This window comes from Coffea arabica, chromosome 1e (genome assembly GCF_036785885.1).
Source record: "Coffea arabica cultivar ET-39 chromosome 1e, Coffea Arabica ET-39 HiFi, whole genome shotgun sequence".
Taxonomy (NCBI): Eukaryota; Viridiplantae; Streptophyta; class Magnoliopsida; order Gentianales; family Rubiaceae; genus Coffea; species Coffea arabica.
In genome coordinates this window covers 4,998,831-5,019,908 of record NC_092311.1, presented here as the reverse complement: position 1 = coordinate 5,019,908, position 21,078 = coordinate 4,998,831, and the positions used below count along the sequence as shown (strand labels likewise).

General features: G+C 35.1%; 1 protein-coding gene and 1 pseudogene across 1 annotated transcript; both read left to right on the top strand.

The window, feature by feature from the left end:
- Nucleotides 1-6,916: 6,916 nt before the first annotated feature.
- Nucleotides 6,917-9,743, top strand: LOC113698487 (scopoletin 8-hydroxylase-like). Its single transcript, XM_027218323.2, has 4 exons — nucleotides 6,917-7,212; nucleotides 7,793-8,335; nucleotides 8,561-8,906; nucleotides 9,298-9,743. Exons 2-4 carry the CDS (start codon nucleotides 7,827-7,829, stop codon nucleotides 9,547-9,549), a joined length of 1,107 nt encoding a protein of 368 aa, XP_027074124.1. The 5' UTR covers nucleotides 6,917-7,212; nucleotides 7,793-7,826; the 3' UTR covers nucleotides 9,550-9,743.
- A 146-nt stretch (nucleotides 9,744-9,889) lies between these two features.
- Nucleotides 9,890-19,842, top strand: LOC113688235 (bifunctional pinoresinol-lariciresinol reductase-like; annotated as a pseudogene).
- Nucleotides 19,843-21,078: the final 1,236 nt, after the last annotated feature.

Genomic DNA, 21,078 nt, shown 5'->3' with positions numbered 1-21,078 from the left:
TAAATTAACAAAAGTATTTTTTTTTATCAAATTAACCAAATTACCCGTATCCCAAATGAAGCATCTAAGAAATTAGGATTTGGAAGAGGCAAACTTATTTGCCCAGAAATGTATTCATCACAAGTTGCATATAAGTGCTTTTGCTAAATATCTTGGGATCATGTTGGGTCTTTTGTTAACATGGATAAAAGAAAATGAATGATAAATGTTGGGTCTTTTCTTTTTGGATAGATTCGAACCTGACTCGGGACCAATCTAACCTGGTTTCAGAATCTTAAGCACAAGACCCGTCAAGTATGAGGGTCCAATCCAGGTCTAGTACATTAAAACAGGTCTGGGTTCGAAATTTTTAATTTTAATCCAAATCCGATCCATTGACAGGCCTAAGAGCGTCCAGGGGCTAACGGTTGGATAGTTGCACTTGCTATATAATATGTTCAATTCAGTTGAAGCTGGGCATTTAAAAGTAAAATATCATCATTGTATATCGTAACTTGGACTTTATTATCCTGAAATCCATAAGATAGTTTATCCTGGTGTTTGAAAATATTCAAAAAAATTTGGAAAATTATTAAAAAAAAAGGAAAAATCGTTCAAAACGTTCCTCACATTTTGCAAAATAACTTTTTTCATCCCTCACTTTTAAAAATATAATTTTACGTCTCTTACAAATTCACATTGGTCAAATTTAGTCCCTACTTAGGTTTCCGACTAGTTTTTTGTCGGAATTCACCACGTGCCTTGCACGTAATCATATTTTAAGGGCAAAATTGTCAAATCAAATTTTATATAATTTGATTCATAATCCCTCACATTTCATAAAATAAATTTTTTCGTCCCTTACATTTCACAAAATGAATTTTTTCATCCTTCACATTTTTCAAAATAATTTTTTTCATCTTTTATTGATCATGTGTGTGAATAATTTTTTTTTAAAATCCATGTATGTATCTATTTGATTTCAACTGAACAGTACGAATAGCATGTGAAATCAAATAGAGATATATTACATACTATTCGTAATGCTCAAGTAAAATCAAATAGATATATACATGGGTTTAAAAAAATTGTTAGTTTTTCACTTATATTCATTGCTTTTACTCAAAATTTTAAAATAAAGAAGACATTTAATCCTAAATATTATCTAGTGTTTATATTGAATTAAATTTGGATAGAAAAAATAAATAAAAGAAAAGTATGACAAAAAGATATAAGTGATTGGCATTTTCAAATTTTAAGACAATCACAAGGCAAGTAATTCAACTGTTGGTCTTAAAAGTGTCAAGTAGAAATTTCATATTTAAACTGAAATTTATTAGCATAATTATAGAATTCGAGTTAGGACCCATTAATTAGGTGACCTTATTATACAATTCAATAAATAAATTATTACCAAAAGAGAAATATCACAAATATTGAATAGGTTCAAATGGTGAAATCATATAAATATATACATGGGTTTCAAACAAAATTATTAGTTTTAAACCCCTATATATATCTATTGAATAGCATGTGTATAACTATGATTAGCATGTTTAAATGAAATTCAATAAAGATAAATTACATGTTACTCGTACTGTTCAAGTAAAATCAAATAGACATATACGTGGGTTTATAGAAAAAAAGCTATTCATACGCATGATCAATGTGGGATGAAAAAATTCATTTTGAAAAATGTGAGGGATGGAAAAATTCATTTTTTGAAATATGAGAAACGAAACAATTCATTTTGTAAAATGTTAAGGACGAAAAAATTCATTTTGTGAAATGTGAGGGACTATGAATCAAATTATGTAAAAATTTGATTTGACAATTTTGTTCTTAAAAAATGATTACATGCAAGTCCCGTGGTGGTTTCCGGCCAAAAACTAGTCAGAAACCTAGGTAGGGACCAAATTTGGTCAATGTGAATTTGTAAGGGACGTAAAATTATACTTTTAAAAGTGAAGGACAAAAAAAGCCATCTTGTAAAATATGAGGGACGTTTTGAACCATTTTCCAAAAAAAAAAAAGCGGAAGAGTTCCTACAGTATCATCGGTAAAGATATAGCATTGATAGGTCACTCAATTGATCAATTGGAGTAAAATAATGTGTCATGGATATTAAATTTTGGGGAAAATCGTCCAAAACGTCCCTCACATTTTGTAAAATGATTTTTTTCGTCCCTCACTTTTAAAAGTGTAATTTTATGTCCCTTACATATTCACATCGGTCAAATTTAGTCCCTAACTAGGTTTCCGATCATCTTTTGGCCGGAATCCATCACGTGCAAGGCATGTGATCATTTTTGAAGGGTAAATTTGTCAAATTATATTTTACATAATCTAATCTATAGTCCTCCACATTTTATAAAACAAATTTTTTCGTTCCTCACATTTTATAAAATGATTTTTTCATCCCTCACATTTCACAAAATGAATTTCTCCATCCCTCATATTTCAAAAAATGAATATTTCCATCCCTCACTAATTATGTGTGTGAGGGAAACCCTAAAATATATATATATGTGTGTGTGTGTGAATACATTTTGTTTAAATACATGTATATATCTATTTGATTTTACTTAATAATACGAATAGCATAAATATATGTATGTGTCTATTTGATTTCACTTAACAATACGAATACCATATATTATATGTGATCATTTGATTTCATCCGGTATTAGCTAGTAAAAAATCTTGCATTCATTGTTAAGTTGGTCAATAAAGCTATTTTTGGTCAACATACAATAAGAATATGCAAATTAAGGTTCTATTAGTAAATATTAGTCATAATCATACAAAAAGAGAAGATAGCCCACAAGTTGGGCCTAATCACGTACATGTGTTTATGCTATTATTATTAAGCAAAATCAAATAGACATATACATGTGTTTAAAAAAAATGTATTCACACACATACTTAATGAGAAATGAAAAATTCATTTTTTGAAATGTGAGGGATGGAGAAATTCATTTTGTGAAATGTGAGGGATGAAAAAAATCATTTTATAAAATGTGAGGGACGAAAAAATTTGTTTTATAAAATGTGGAGGACTATAGATCAGATTATGTAAAATATAATTTGACAAATTTACCCTTAAAAAATGATCACGTGCCTTGCACGTGATAGATTCCGGCAAAAAAATGATCGGAAACCTAGTTAGGGACTAAATATGACCGATGTGAATATGTAAAGGACATAAAATTACACTTTTAAAAGTGAGGGACGAAAAAAGTCATTCTACAAAATGTGAGGGACGTTTTGAATGATTTTCCCTAAATTTTGTGATGGTTGGAAATGTGAAAATATAAAGATGAGTTAATGAAGATGGTGTGGTTTGAGGTTTTCAAGTAGTTATATGAAAAAATATGTTAAAAGGGAATTTTATATACATGTATGTTTAGATCAAAATTGTATTATGATACATTATGATTAAATTTTGTGGTGGTTTTCTTTATTTTGATAATGGAATTATGGATCAGTTAGATCAAAGCGCTTGTTGAGATGATGGTTCTTGCGATTTAATATGTGAGTAATTGAAGGATATTTCTTTGGAAGATATTTCACTAAAACCTTGTGTTTTGGATTTTCTGAATCATTTGATCTCAAGGTACAATAAAAGGATAACGAACCTGGCTTTTCTACAAACAGGTGGGGGCCTGGAATTGGGCGTGCTACTGTCATCCGGAATTGAATGTAATGATAGGTAATATTGAGCCACTGCAGTAGCCGCCTAGAAACCAGAAGCTGCCATTTGCGCCGCTTCCAGGAGCTGCTGCAGCCTCCCTAGATTCCCTGTTTCCCATGGTTCAAAGACTCAGCCGAAATCGACATGACTTGACTGAGTCATTACCAAAATGGGGCTTTCTGCTTTGATATTAGGATGAGATAACTTCGAAATAATGGATCACCGAGAATTCAATCGAGATATTTTCGAGACGGATAGAAACAGTCAGATCGTCCCGAATCAACTTGAATTTTTATTATTTTTGCTAATTTTTATTAGGAAAAATCTCCAATTTAGTCCATAAATTTTTTATTTCTGTCGATTTAGTCCCAATATATTATTTATAGCCAATTTAATCCTTAAACTTATATTTCAATTCCAATCAAGGAGTTTAGCGGCGGCGCCACCGCATAATTTCCATCGACTTCCCAATTGAGCAACCCATAAGGGGTATTTTAGGGACTTCCATTGTGGAGCCTTAACCAAAATTAAAAAAAAAGGTGCAATCTTGCCGTTTCAGTGGGTAATGGTGGTTACTCCACCAATCTCCCGCCGGACGGGTGACACGACATCCTTTTGGCTCTCGTTTTCCTTTTTTGGCAGCTATGGTTTTAACACAAGCTATGAAGAATTTTCCGACTTATATTCCTCATCTGGAAGCACCCACCTTGAGAACCCACTCCATTTCTTTATTCGCTTCATCTCCTAATGCAGCAGTTTCCTCCAAATTCTGTTCAGCTTCCCTCCTCAAAACTGAGAGAGAAGACAATTTTCTTGATGGGGTAAACACCGCCCCTACTGCTGACGCAGCTTTCCAACCATGGCTGACATCATTGAAGCATCAAAAAGGCAAAATCTGGACCTCTACCTCCAAAGTTTAGGACCCTTTTTCAAAATAACTGCTAAAGCCTTGAAAACTGGCAATGAGCTTGGCAGGGCAGAAGGACTGGTGAGGCTGTGGCTAGGAGGAAAGATTCTTCATTTGGATGCGCCGGGAGACCTTGGAGATGGAAAAATCTATTTTTGGGATTGGTTTGTATGTCGGAGCAGTTGCAATTAGATATGGATACAATTGTGGCTGTAAGAAAGCTGAGTTACTTGCCATCAATGACACTGATTTATATCATTCACCTCTTTGCTGCCGCCAATCCTTCATTCACCGACAGAGTTGCCACCAAGGACATCCACATCGACCCCTTGACCTCTCTTGCCCTTCGAATCTTTCTTCCTGACTCCTGCCACGATTCAGCTTTCAAGTCCCAATCCATCAAATCAAGGGCTAAGGATATTCGACCATTCGATTATTCTGATCCTAGATCCGATCCGAACCATCTTCTTCTCCGGCGGAACAGCTATGGCTCTGCCAATGGAGTCACTACCACAACGCCGACCGTGACCATCCGGAATCAGAATCATCGGAGAAATAGCTATGGCTGTAGCAGTGACGATGTCAATTTAAAATCGGATAATGGGGTTTACGAAGGATATAATGGAGTAACCCGTCCGGCAGGAGATTGGTGGAGTAACCACCATTACCAATTGAAACGGCAAGATTGCACCTTTTTTTTTTAATTTTGGTTAAGGCTCCGCAATGGAAGTCCCTAAAATACCCTTTATGGTTGCTCGATTGGGAAGCCGATGGAAATTATGTGGTGGCGCCGCCGCTAAACTCCTTGATTGGAACTGAAATATAAGTTTAAGGATTGAATTGGCTATAAATAATGTATTGGGACTAAATTGACAGAAAAAAAAAGTTTAGGGACTAAATTGGCGATTTTCCCTTTTTATTATTTTTATTTATCATATATTTTTACAATTTTTAGAATATTAAATATTTTAAAAATTTGCATTTCGTTGAAATTGCGATTGATATGTCGAGACCGATGTGGAACGGTCTATGCCACATCTACAACTGCAGCTTGAACCATTTTCCCCACTACCCATCCATTGGCTGCTCTGAGGACACAATTTTTACGTACTTACCATTGGAGCATTACGTACTTACGTGTTTCCAGTAGCTCCAAACTCACCATCTCCATTTTTATTCTTGTCAATGGTTGTCGGAACATAAACTTGTCTATATATATATATATATATATATATATAAATTAATCTTTCCTATACTGACAGTGTAGCGTTAGATGAATAACAATTATGCAAAATTTGAATTTGAAATTCAATTTTTGCACATATGTCATAAATCAAATGATAATAGTGTATATACTGTTAGTGCATATAAAATTTGCTTTATATATATATATATATATATATATATATATATATATATATATATATATATATATATATAGAAATTTACATTTTCTTCATAAGATTTCTATTGCACCAATGATTTGTTCCTATTGATTTGAAAATTCACGGATAACGCAGTGGGAGCGACTCCAACACCAATACGGATGAGTTGCCCGAGTACTACCAAGCTATCTCCGCTGAAGATGTTAAGGATGAAGAAGAACTGGACTTCTCCGATCAGCAAAACTCCAACTCTAACAATGATGGTGGAGCCATCATCGTCACTTACCTAACGGTTACGTGCATTGTATGAAAAAGTTTCAGGAGTTCAATGGTGGAAAACCATAAATAATAGTAATAGTTGCATAAATGGCAACATGGGTAGAGGCATGAACAATTCATCTTCACACCTTCATAGTTTGCAATGATATCCTTGTTCCACTTACGTACTGATAGTAATTATAGTAACGTTAAATTTCAATGAGTTCATCAGTACCAATACTAATATTCAGTACGGAGAGAACTGGATAGCTTACGAATTATATAATTTCAGCAACTAAACCTATCAAAATTGATCAAAGTTTTACTTTAATTCCAGAAATGTTTTTGGGCTCCTAAGCATGAAAATCTTTGGGTAGTAAACAAAACACATGAAAATTTAGAAGAAAAGTTTATAGCCTCACATATCCATTGTCCAGAGGAGTCAAATTCTTGTGGTCCTTTTGCCCAATCTTTCTCCTCACCTGGAACTTTATCCTTGGAAGTATTTATTTATTTTTTTCCTTTCTGACATGAAAGGTGAAAAGTGATAAGACTTAAATGTTATGAGAAGTTAGTTTTATGTTCAAACTCCCAAATTTTTCTCCTATTTAATCTCCATGACTTGTAATATAACTGCTACAATTTCCCTTCTACTTCTAGCATAACCAGTCCTATTTAATCTCCACCACTACCGTACAATTAAAGCATCATCTAGTCAAAACACTATTATGTGGATAACTACGATATCGTACAATTAAAGCATCATCTAGTCAAAATAGAGTATTTTGGGGATAACAACCAAAGAAATAGGTGATTTTTTTTTTTGAAGGCAAAAATTCCGGGGCATCACACATTTTAACCGCCAAAACTGTAGCCTTCGACTGTTGAAGCAAATTGACAAGACCTATTTAGGAAGTACTCAAATTAAAACCCGACCATCCCAAGTTTTCTCGAGCAAAGAACAAACCAGAACGTTTCACATCATTCAGGTAATTATCCAACCTTTTCTTCAGCTTAAGTCTTGGGCTTTTTAAGCTTTGATTTATTAAATCAATATCACTAATTGCTCCATGATCTTGATTTCGAAACCTTTAACTTTTTATCTATGCAGTGATAGGTTGATGGTAAGTAAAATCTAATTTTTAATCTGAAAAGTATTATTGGTCTAATAGCAGATTCCTCATGGATTTTATTCGGATGATATTAGATGCGTCCGGAATCAGCCTGTGAACTTTTACTAAGTTTGGTTAGAATAATTCGCGTTTTCATGTGTACGATTTTATGACACCATCTCGATCGCCTGAAACAAAAATTATGTAGGCTTTGAACTGTCGAAAATACTTTTCTAATTTAGAGATTTGCCTTTTTTTTTTGTTTGTGTAGAGATTTGCAGTCTCTACCCATTTATGAACAAGATATGCACCAAAAATCTTGAATATTTGGTTAAGAATAAAAGTATTGACTTTGAAATTCTTTTGAAGTTTTTCACATTTAGCTAAAATAAATTCCATAGCCATTGTGATCACCTGGGACATCCTTTCGTAGTACTAATCTGATTCTTTGCACCAGTTCCACAAGAATTGACAAGAACACATCCAAGAAAATGGCACCGAGTTTTGATGATGCCAACGCTTTGATTGATTTTGTTGTGAGAGATGGCAATGGTGTCAAAGGTCTGGTGGATTCAGGAATTTCACAAGTACCACAAAGATATATCCAACCACCACATGAGCGAATGGAGAAAGTTGTTGAAAGCTCAAAAGATGGCTTCTCATCAGTCCCAATTGATTTGTCAAAGCTTGATGGTCCTGATCATGATCAAGTTGTGGAGGCCATTGTTAAAGCTGCTGAGACACTAGGTTTCTTTCAGGTAATCAACCATGGCATGTCTTTGGAGTTCTTGGAGTCCCTAAAAGATGCTGCACACCGGTTTTTTGCTCTACCAGCAGATGCAAAAGCCGTTTATCTGAAGGGTGTTAGTCCTAGTCCCTTTGTGAAGTATGGTACAAGCTTTGCTCCAGAGCAAGAGAAGGCTCTGGAATGGAAAGATTTTGTTAGCATGGTTTATACCAATGATGGTGATGCACAACAGCATTGGCCTAAAGAATGCAAGTAAGCTTTCTTGATTACCTCGATTGCTTAGCTATAAATTCTTCCAACACATCTTATTTGAACTTAAGTTTTTTATGCTGTGCATCAGATTTCATTACGGTGAACACATTGGTAAATTTCAAGTCTATACTCTCAGAGTAGCTAGATTTTAGCCGCTAGATTCATGAAGAAGTTTAATGTTTAAACTTCAGTACCAATATTTCCATGTTCGTATTATTTTCTCAGGGAAGAGGCATTTGATTACCTGAAATCATCAATTGAAATGGTAAGAAGGCTGCTGACAGTGTTAATTGGAAATCTTGGAGTAACCCTTGATGACTCAATACTCGAATCCCTAATTGGCATGAAGATGGTCAACATGAATTTCTACCCCATTTGCCCAAATCCAGAACTCACAGTTGGTGTGGGACGCCACTCTGATATGGGCACATTAACTGTGCTTTTGCAAGATGGTATTGGAGGTTTATACGTAAAGCTGGAAGAAAGTAAACTTGATGGCAGAAAAGAAGAGTGGATAGAGATTCCACCAATTCCTGGCGCTCTAGTTATTAATGTTGGGGACTCCTTACAGGTTAGCCAGTGCTTAATAACCATATTCATAGCTATTTTGAGCTAAGTTAAATTTTCATAATTCGTCAGTCTGTTTACGGTAATTATAGATAGCAGCTTCTTGCCTAGTTTAACTAAATACTAATCCATTGCTATGTATGTAAGAATTCTGAATTGGTTGTAATTTGCTGACATGAAACTTGATCCAGTGTACAAATTTTCCCAATTGAATGGCTTTTCAAAGATTGATTATCTGAGTTTTGAGATTTTTTTGGTTTGTCAGTAAGCTTCATAACAACAATTGCTTTCTAGAATTGAAACAAATATAATTCATCATTTGCTAGAATTACTAAGGTTATACTAGTATTTGATCATGACTTTCGAACTATAACAATTTTTATTCTGCATCCTAGATCCTGAGCAATGGAAGGTACAAAAGTGCTGAGCATAGGGTCCGTACGACGAGCAAACAATCTCGAGTTTCTGTACCATTTTTCGCTATTCCAAGGCCAACGGCGAAGATAGGTCCGCTGCGTCATCTGGCAGAGCTTGATGGGGGAGCAATCTACCGAGAAGTAGAATTTCAGGAGTACATGAGCAACTTTTTTGGACATGCTCATGATGGAAAGAAATCCCTTGATTTTGTCAAAATAAGTGCAAATTAAAATGAAGCATGGAGCTTCTTTATAAGATGTCAGTTTAAAATTTAGCAAAACAGAGGGGAAAAAAAGGAAATTTGGTTTATCTTGAAAGACACCAAAAGAACTCATTTGGGCTATAACGTTGTGATGTTGTATTGACAATTCTTCATGCTGTGTTAGATAGTGTGGAGTATGCTATAAGACAAATATTGAACCAACATATTTACCCCAATAATTTTTTTTTTTTTGTAATTAGACAACCAACTATTGATTTAATTAATAAATAAAGGAAGATTATTAAGAGTATCAAGTAATTTATTTTTATATTTGTGTATCAGAGGTCAGGTTTGGTCCCCCTCTTATATTTTATTTTCTTTTCTCAATTAATAAAATATACATATTTGTTTTAAAAAAGGAAGATTATTAAGAACATATTGAGTACAAAATATATATAGAGGCCATGAACAGCAAGTTGCTGATTATTAGGGGAACAGGATACTTGGGGAAGAGGCTGGCAAAGGCAAGTTTAGAGCAAGGCCATGAAACCTACATTCTTCATCGTCCAGAGATAGGTGTTGATATTGAGAAAATCCAAAATGCTGCTGTCCTTTAAGGCATAAGGTGCCCACCTTGTCCCTGGTTCTTTTAACGATTATCAATGCCTGGTTCATGCTGTGAACTTGATGCGTGGACGTTGTTACCTGTAAAAATGACAATCAGACTTAAGGAGATTATCTTGTATTATGATTTCCATAATCTCTGTACAATGCTTGAGAATGAATTTATAATACAAAACTTGCCTAAACTAGAGCTATGAACTAAGCTACAATTCTAGCTAGATACAAAATACAATTGTACAAGGTAAAGAGCAATAATAGACTATGATTAAGCCATAATTTTGGGACAATCAAGTCATAATTTTGGCAATCTTCAACACAATCAAGCCATAATTGTTGGGAATCTTCAACAGCCCCCCTCAAGTTGGCGTGTGTAAGGATGAAACACCCAACTTGGATAGTAATCGATGGAACTGATCATCACTCAAGGCTTTAGTAAAGATATCTGCTGGTTGAATCACCAAAGGAATGTAGGCTATCTCAATTGCCTTTGATTCAATGTGTTCTCGGACAAAATGACAATCAATTTCAATATGTTTTGTTCTTTCATGATAAACCGGATTAGAAGCAATATGCATAGCAGCTTGATTATCACAGAACAACTGCATCGGTTGAGAGTGATCAACTATAAAGTCACGTAACAACATACGTAACCAAATAGTTCACTGGCAGCGGAAGCCATGGCTCTATACTCTGCTTCTGCCGAAGATCGACTCATGGTGGGCTGCTTCTTGGTTTTCCAAGAAATAGGCGCATCACCAAGTGTCATAAAGTATCCTATTGTTGACCTTCGAGTGATAGGGCAGGCTCCCCAATCTACATCAGAATACCCTTGTAACTGGAAACTATTCTCTCGAGGAAAGAATAACCCTTGGCCTGGGACACCCTTAATGTATCGCAGGATTCGAAAGGCAGCTTTGTTGGTGCTCTGTAGTGGGCGTCTGCATGAATTGACTCAAGAAATTAACTGCGTAGGGGATGTCAGGTCGAGTGATTGTTAGATAGAGCAATCGACCAATTAGACGTCAAAAAGGAGTAGGATCATGAAGTGAGGAACTGATAGATGTTCCCAAATGGTGCTGCTGTTGCATGGGCGTTGTGCTCGGTTTGACATCTAACAACCTTGCATCAGCAAGAATATCCAGAGCATACTTTTGTTGACTAAGAAAAATGCCCTTTGGACTGTGAGCTACTTCAAGACCAAGAAAATACTTGAGACGTCCAAGATCTTTGAGATGGAATTGGGTTGCCAGAAATGGTTTCAGACGGCTACACTGAGCTGAGTCATTCCCTGCAATAACCATGTCATCAACATACACTAGGACGGCAAGAAACATATTGTTAGACTACCAAGTAAATAAGGATGAATCGGATCGGGATTGTACAAAGCCGTAGGTCTTAAGGGCTGATGATAATTTTAAAAAACCATTCTCTTGAAGCTTGTTTGAGCCCATAGAGAGATTTATTGAGACGACAAACGCGAGTATCTCCTAGTTGAAGGTATTCGGGTGGTGGAAACATATAGATCTCCTCATGGAGGTCACCATGGAGAAAGGCATTATAGACATCCAGCTGATGTAATTCCCACTGCTTAGATGCTGCAATAGCAAGTAAACATTGAATAGTGGTTAATTTTGCTACTGGAGAAAAAGTTTCTTTGTAGTCTAACCCCTCAATTTGTGTATAGCCCTTGGCTACAAGCCTAGCTTTGTAACGTTCTACTGACCCATCAAATTTATGCTTCATCTTATAGACCCAACGACATCCAATAGGTCGTTTCCTATCTGGTAGAGGTTGAAGGTCCCATGTATGATTTGCCTCTAGAGCAGCTAATTCTTCCTTTATAGCAGATACCCATTTTGCATTATTTTGAGCCTCTGAGTAAGATGAAGGCTCCTGATCGGCTAATGTTGCTACAAGAAAGGTTTGATGCTGTGGTGAAAAGGCAAGATCAGTAATATATGAAGAGATAGGATATTGTTTGGTTGAGGAAATAGAGTTGGAGTGAGTTGGCCCACCAGGAAGACTGTAATGATAATCCTTCAAGTAGGCTGGTGGACGGCGATTTTGTGAAGTTCCATGGAGTTGGTCATTTTCTGTACTTGGTGTAAAACTAGGCAGTTCAAGAGAATCGTTGGGATTACTAGGGGAATTAAAAGACTCAACAGGTAATTCATGAAAAAACTCATTTAACTCAGGAAATTGAGTTGTTTGAGGCAAAGGTTTTTCCTTAAAAAACTCAGATGAAGGTTTTGGAAAGGAAAAATATTCTCATAAAAATTCACATCACGGGATACAAAAAACTTTTGTGTTTCCAAGTCATAAACTTTGTACCCCTTTTGTCCTGAAAGATACCCAACAAACACACAAGTACGGGTTTTAGGTTGAAATTTATCCTTTGAATGCATTGGATTGATGGCAAAATAAAGACAACCAAAAACACGCAAGTGATCATAGGATGGTGTTTTATTAAACAAAAGCTCATGAGGGGTTTTATGGCCTAAAGCTCTAGTGGAAAGTCGATTAATAAGATATGTTGCAGTAAGAACACATTCTCCCCAAAACTTTAAGGGCAAATAGGCTTGGAAGTGTAGTGCTCGAGTGATATTTAAAATATCTCTATGTTTTCTCTCCACAATGCCATTCTGTTGTGGAGTACTGGCACAAGAAGTTTGATTAAAAATTCCTTTTTCATTGTAAAAGGATTTTAAAGTCTCTTCAACTAATTCATGAGCATTGTCACTTCGAACAACTTTTATTTTAGCACCAAATTGTGTCAAAACAAAATTATAAAAGTTCACAAAAATTTGTGAAACATCGCTTTTATGTTTCATTAAAAAAGTCTACACAGATCTAGAAAAATCATCGACAATGGTAACAAAGTAATGTACACCACTTGACGATCGTGTGTGATATAGACCCCAAACATCTATATGCACCAAATAAAAAACAAATGTAGATCTTTTATTACTAGGACCAAAGGGATGTCTTGAGCCTTTCACTCTTGGGCAAATAAGACAATCACTCTTAAATTGTAAATGGGATAAACTGGGAATGTTTAAAAAACGATCCTGAGAGGGATGACCAAGACGTTGATGCCACAATTCCATTGAACTTGTAGCTGCATACGTCGCATGTTGATGATTACCCTTTTGAAGATAATACAGTCCACCTCGTTGCCTACCCGCTCCAATCAGCTTCTTCGAGAAAAGGTCTTGCATAAGGCAAAAGTTAGGGAAAAAAAGAAATAGAACAATTATGTTCTCGAGTCAGTTTGCTAACAGAAAAGAGGTTACACTGAAAATCTGGAGCAAATAGTACTTTAGAAATCTTAAGTTGATTTGAAAAACTATAGGCTTCTTCTTCATTAATATTTCTTATGGTTCCATCTGCAAGGTAAATAGGTTTATTGGGTATTGGATGGAGATCCTGCAAGGAACTTTTCTGATTGGAAAAATGGTCAGTTGCACCTGAATCTAAAAGCCAGGAGGATGTTTCAACACAATTAAGAGAGGAGTGCTTACTACCTGCAAAATTAGCCAAACCAGGATTCTTTTCATGACTCAAAAGATTCAAAATCTGTTGATACTGCTCTAGGGTGAAAACTGGTGGCTGCGATGGCACTTCGTTGAGTCCTTGCTGCTTATAGTCAAAGGAAGTTTCCTCTCGACAAAGGTTGGCAGTAGTGAGATTAGTCTTAGTCTTCCCTTTTGACTACCAATTGGTTGGATACCCAATCAGTTCCCAACAATGATCTATCGTGTGTCCATTTTTATGACAATGATCGCATCGGGGCCTTCGTCGATTTCCTTTGCTACGGTTGGCAGGAGTATTGGGTTGAAAATGGCCAGCAATAACATTGGGTTGATTTTGAACAGCCAAGGTATCAGCTGATTCCATCTCTTTGGGCTGAGTGATACTCAACTCTCTCCTTTGTTACAACCATTGAATAGATTCTATTCAAGATGGGGAGAGGCTCCATAGCCAAGATCTGAGAATGAAGTGTTTTAAAACTGTCGTTCAAACCCATAAGGAATTGATGAACTTTTTCTTTATCTCTCTCAGCCTGCCATGCCATTGCTGCATCACAGGTACACTTCGGAATTGTCATATGAGAATTAAGTTCATCCCATGCACCTTTTAGGCGGGTAAAGAAAGATGACACGCTGGTTGCTCCTTGGGTCATTGCCGCACTCTCATGACGGAGTTCATGAATGCGTGGTTCATTTGAATGTCCAAACCTTTCTTCTAAATCTTTCCACAGATCAAGAGCAGTTTCATGGTAGACAATAGAATCATACAAAATCGGATTGATGGAGTTAGTCAACCAAGAAATTACCAGACCATGGCACTTGCTCCAAGCGAGTGCTTCTTGAGGGTTGTCTGTTGGTTTCTTCAAAACTCCATTTATGAATCCAAGCATGTTTTTAGCCCGAAGCACGTTCAACATTGCCCTTCTCCATCTCTGATAGTTATCTCCATCAAGCAGCACGGCCACAAGGGAAGAATTAGTGTAATCAGCCGATGTGAGAAAATATGGTGATGTTGGATCTTGAAAAAGGTTCATCATCGAGAGAGTTTCTTGACTGGAGCAATTTGCTATTGACATGATGAGGGAAACCTTGGAAAAGATTAGTATCAGACTTGCTCTGATACCATGTAAAAATGACAATCAGACTTAAGGAGATTTTCTTGTATTATGATTTCCATAATCTCTGTACAATGCTTGAGAATGAATTTATAATACAAAACTTGCCTAAACTAGAGCTATGAACTAAGTTACAATTCTAGCTAGATACAAAATACAATTGTACAAGGTAAAGAGCGATAATAGACTATAATTAAGCCATAATTTTGGGACAATCAAGTCATAATTTTGGCAATCTTCAACACAATCAAGCCATAATTGTTGGGAATCTTCATCATTACCTGTGCAATTTCTGGGGTTCATATTCGATCCCACCATATTTTACTTCAGCTCGAGCTTGTCAAGGCCATCAAAGAGGCTGGAAATGTCAAGATATGTAATCTATTGCCAGGCAGAAGTCTAATCCTAGTTTATTTACTTCTTAATATGTGCGAAATTAAATGCAGAGATTCTTGTCATCTGAGTTTGGAACTGATATTGCAAGAATGGGTGATGCTATGGGACCAGGAAGTGCCACGTTTGATGGTAGAATGGTAGTAAGAAAAGCTGTTGAAGAATCTGGGATTCCGTTCACGTATGTGCCCGCCAATTGCTTTGCAGGATACTTTGTTGGAAGTCTTTGTCAACCTGGTATAATTCTTCCATCAAGGGATTCTGTACTCCTTGGAGATGGCAACCAAAATGGTATAACACTTAACCAAAAGCTAAATTGGATCTTAGACAATAGTCACAAAAGGGGAAAGAAGAAGAGTTTGAGAATCGAAACAGGAACTTCGCAATCATCTGATTAATGTCCCTGCAAAAAAAAACTTGGTAAGTTGTTTGAATAGTGAACTTATCCCAAATAATATTTCGCTTGCATCAGAAACACATTTTCCAATCCACCTCTTTATATTCCCAACCACCTTTTTATCTCACATACATCACATCACAAAAAGTGCTACAGTAATTATTCCAAATAATACCCTATCCAAACAAAAAAATCTTTGTTTAGTTCATTTTTTTCTCATATCAATTTTGGTCCTTAATGTAGGGATCATTATTATTTTATCACCACAAGAATGAAGACAAATTTGTAATAGATGGCCATTTCATATATCCTGTCAATCTGATCTCTTATTCTTTTTTACTGAGATACCATTTCCTCTGTTCAGTCTAACTCCCTTAATTTATTTGTTCGTTTGGTTGCAGCAATTTATGTAGATGAAGATGAATTAGTACATCTGCTCTTGTATATTTAGTTCGACAAGGATGAAGAAGGAGAGGCTGGAAACTCAAATGACAACAGTTTTTTCTTTTCAACTCTTTATTTTTGCATTTGATTTCTATGTTTAGTTAATATACAAGTTCGGATCTTGTTTGCATTTGCTTTATGAATTGCAAGTTTAATGCCTTGGGTTTTGGATGAATTATCTTTTATTATTATGTGATATTTTCTAAGTTATTTAATGCTATTATCTTGAACAGGTTATTGAGTTATATTAATTATGATTAACTGGCCATTAGGGGGGGGAGGGATGGGTTGGGTGGTACGGGGGGAGGGAATGTAAGCAAGAGGTTTCGGGTTCGAGTCATCCTGTTTATACTTAAAAAAAAAAGATTAACTGACCATTAATTATGATTATCTGAAGGTGTTAGATTATCAATGAATGTTGTGATTTAATGTTAGTTCAAAAAGTACTAAATATAAAAAGTACACTTACAGAAGTAGAGATACACTTTTATGGCTTTTTAATTTATTCCATGTTATTTCCTAGAAATAAAAGAACCTATAGTTAGCTTCATAACTACAAAAGTAGGTATAGTAGTTATAGATAAAACTTAGTCACTAGCAAAAATAGATTTCACATGCCTTAGGAAATTATGCCATAATTTATCCAAGGAAGTAGTAGTCGATAAAAAATATCCTTGGTAATTGGCGGTGTATGAAAAAAAAAAACAACAAATATCCTAGATTGCCCCAGTATGATTTCTGTAAATAATTAGTTGCCAAAAGAAGTCAAATGTCATGTTTATCCATTTGGTAAAAAATCTAAAGGTGATTTTTTGAGAAAAAATTTGAGCCATGTTTTGGAGGTGCCTATTTCTAGTTCTTGAGATTTGGTTTTTTCATTTTTCCTTTGCTATGTTATTTTCGAAGAGACTCCTCTTGACAAATGCATTCCTACTTGTTGGTCGGCACTTCGTATAGTGGAGCAAAAGCCACTCAAAATGGAATCTATTATACCTGATAAGATAAGGTTAGAGTTTTTAAAAAACGAGGGGCTAGCGAGAAAGGTTTCCCATTTTTTTTTCTCTTTAAAGGTCCTTTTTTTTACTTAGGATTTCTAGTTTATGTGACGGTTATTATAGTTCATTCTTAATACCAAAGGAGGTTAGCGTATTCTTTAAACCTTAAAGGAGGAGATCGCAATCGTGAAAAATCTCAAGGGAGGTTCTTGAAATTATCTCAAGTTGATGTACATGTGAATGGCACAAATAGTGCAATTCTAATGTAATAGCTACTTGTAGACCTAAAAAAAAACAGCAAATATGATACACGTTTTACACAATGTTTTGAAAATCGGACCGGACCGGTCAGTTCGATCGGTTGAACTGCGAACCGGCCATGGCACCGGTCTGATTCTATGTTAGGATTGACCATGCTAGAAAACCGGTCAAAAACTGGTCCAACCGTGAAACCGTCGAAACCGGTACCGTCGAAACCGGATTGAACCGGTTTTTTCCGGTTTTCGAGTTTTCCTCTTTTTTTTTTTTTTTAAATGTAGCTTTCAAGATTCGAACTCGTGACCTTTATAATATAAGACCAATATAGTAACCGTTGCACTATCACATCTTATTAATTTTTTTTTATAATTTATTTTTATAAAACAAACACTCATATTTCTTTTTTCCATTTTTCTTACAAAATCTCATCTTCTCATGACTCTTTCTTTTTAATCTTCAACTCTCTCTCTCTCTCTCTCTCTATCCTCTTTTCTTTTGTCACTCCCTTTTTAATCAAACATCTTTATTTTTAATTTATTGATGATAATTCAAAATAAATAATTTATTTTTAAAAATTCAAGTTATTCAAAAATAGTAAACTTTTCATCATGTAAAGTATTAAATTAGTCCATTACATGTCTTATTTTGTGCATATATATATTTATATAAATTATTTTTAAAAAAATTCATTGAACCAAGGTTGAACCGGTCTGACCGGTTGAATCTCGACCCTTTTACTTCACCGGTTCAATTAACGGTCCGGTTTTAAAACATTGGTTTTACAAGCACTTGCGCAAATAATTTAATGTAGATAGTGTACTCCAAAAGTAGTTTAATAACAATCCGACTGTGAATCAAATGGTGCATTTATTTTAGTTGCCTCTAAATTACTTTTCAGTCAGCTTTTTTGGTGTATCAATTGTTCCATTGAAAATCCCAAAAGCGGATGATGATGCAAGGGTGGAAGCTTAAAGATGCTGATTGTTTATTCACTCGCAATATTTTAGTCTCTTGCAAATTACTCTCAATCGGGCTCTGAAAACGAATTTAGCTATTTGTGTATCATTTTTGCCTTTACAATGAACCATATTGTACAGGCTCAGCGGCCAGTTCAATGATCATTGGAATCAAAACTGAATCCTTTACAACGTACTCATTTGGCACCTTTCTTTGTCTAAAAGTTGATTAATTTCTTAGGGAAAAGATGCCTCTACACTGAGGTCATGATGTCAGGTCATAAAGTGCCGATTCAGTGGAACTTCTTTTGTTTATAAAATAAAGGGTGAATAACACTTTGCCCCTGAACTATAGGGCAGTTCCACTTTGTTCCCTAATCCAAAAAAGTATACGCTTTACCTCTCTATCCTAGTTAATGTTAGATCCTCAAAATATGTGAAAATTTTGCTTTCAACTTTGCCCTTAATATTATTCACACTTTGCTGCCTTGAACAAAAAAAAAATGTACACTTTGCTTTAATAATTTGCAAGTTTGTATATTGTAAATTGAACTGATAAGAAAGTTATAATATAATTATAATACTTAAAACTAACATACTTTAGACCAAAATATTACTGATGAAAAATACCATATATATATATATATATAGTTCTTTAAAATAAACTTTGTATATAATCACTTTACTATTAACATTTTCTTGCAATGTATTTTTGTATGTTTTCTTCAAGATAGAATTAAAAACTTCCATAGTAAAAAATGTACTATAAATAATGTCATGTGCCATAATATCTTTTGAAATGTATAAAATAAACTTTCAAACTTTAACCTCAAAAAAAAAAAATTGAGTTATGTAAAATTTTAATGAATTTGATATCAATGAAGTACAAATACAATTTCTTACTCTTGGAGCAAATATCGTAATTTAAAAACATATCTATATCTTTTAGGTTGATTAAGTAAAAGCACATAACTGTTTTTTTTTTTGTTTAAACTTATATCGAACACTATCTTTTGATGTTTAGTTTTTGACAAGTGCTTTTAAATTTTTTATTGATAGTGTTTTGTCAACATTTTATGTTAATATCAAATTGATTAAACTCTTACATAATTCATTTTTCTAATTCTTTGAGTTTAATGATTTTAGAGTTAATTTTAAATATTTTAAAGGATATTATGGCATATGATTATAGCACATTCTTAACTATAACTGGTTTTAATTCTGTCTTGAAGAAAAAACTTACAAAATTACATTGTAGAGAAATGTTATAGAAAGTTTATTTTTGAAGAACTATATATATGAAACTATATGAAACTTTTCATCAATAATATTTTAGCATAAAGTGTGTTAGTTTTAAATATTAAAATTATATCATAACTTTCTTATTGGTTCAATATATTATATATAGAGTTGCCAATTATTAAAGCGAAGAGCACGTTTTTTTATTAGGCTGAAGGGAGGAACAAAGTGTGAATACAGTACCATGCGCAAAAGCTGGAAGAAAATTTTTCATATGTTTCGAGGGCCTAACATTTACTAGGATAGGGGGGAAGTGCACATTTTTTCATTCGTGGAGGCAAAGTATAGTCTGGAGGCAATGTATGACTAACCCTATAGTTTAGGAGGGTAAAGTGTTATTTACATTATCATTCTTCGTGAGAAATTATATATTTTACTGTCTATTTTCTCTAAATCTTTTTTGGGTAATTTCTCTATTTTGTTGTATGTTGGTGGTAGTTTGGCTTAGCCGGCTAATTTCTCAGAATATATGTCAAAAAAAAGAAAAGTTTGCCAAATGTAGCTCTGACATGGGAGTGGTACAAAATTATAACTGTCTGCCTAGTCAGCATGGTGGTAAGTTTTTTTTTTTAAAGGGCTACAGTACGTAGTCAGCACGGTAGCCAGTGGAGTTTTTTAGAAAGAAAGGAAAGACGCAGCCATAGCTGCACAAACCCAGTTGCATGAAAGAGAAGAAAGAACCCATCTTTAAAGTCTTTTCATCTCACATGCCATCAGGGCTGCACCACCAAGATACGAGTCCACGATTTCATCCATGCCCAAATCACAACTAAGAAAAATCATCATTGCAGCCTAGAGAACACAGAACATTGGTGACAGAAAGGTAAACGGGGCCTCACAAGTTCCATTTCAGACCAACTCACGGGCCACGGCTACAATTAAAAGCATCAGAAAGAGAAAATGACACTGTCATGGCTGCAAAACCAGTTGCAATGATGTGAGGAAAACATTGAAATAGAAAACAGAGAGAGACCCAACCCCAGAAAGATGGATGGATCCCCTCAAACGCCTCATCTCTCCTCCTCCCCGTCACATTTGCCATCCGGGTTGCCGCTGACCCACTTGCTTTAAAAGTTAAAATCATCATCACAACCTTCAGATAAGCGGGCTTATCGAAAAAATGAGCTAACTCAATACTAGTGGTAGCAGTAGTGCTAGGCTGTTTTGCCAATCAGATTTTTCTGAGAGCAGAAGCTCTGGGAAATTTGAGATGCTTCACCTGTCAAGGCTTGGTGCCTTTGACTGAACGATTCCTTTTTTTTTTTTTTTTTTTTTTTTTTTTTTTTTTTCTATTCTCCCTAGCTATCGTGCACAGGCAGCACGTCAGCCAACTGCCTTTAAAAAAAAAAACTCCATTGGCTACGGTGTTGATTGTGCACGGTAGCCTGCTGCCCTTAAAAAAAACTTGCTGTGACTAGGCATGGCGGCTATAATTTTGTACCACACCCGCGTCAGAGCTATATTTGTTGGACTTTTCTTTTTTTGACGTATATTCTGAGAAATTAGCTGGCTTAGCCCGGAAGGAAATTACTTTTGTAGTGGGACA

Coding starts and splice junctions, on each gene's coding strand:
- LOC113698487 (XM_027218323.2), top strand. CDS start 7,827: ATGGCACCGAGTTTTGATGATGCCAACGCTTTGATTGATTTTGTTGTG. Junction 8,336..8,560: donor CATTGGCCTAAAGAATGCAA/GTAAGCTTTCTT, acceptor TTATTTTCTCAG/GGAAGAGGCATTTGATTACC. Junction 8,907..9,297: donor ATGTTGGGGACTCCTTACAG/GTTAGCCAGTGC, acceptor TCTGCATCCTAG/ATCCTGAGCAATGGAAGGTA.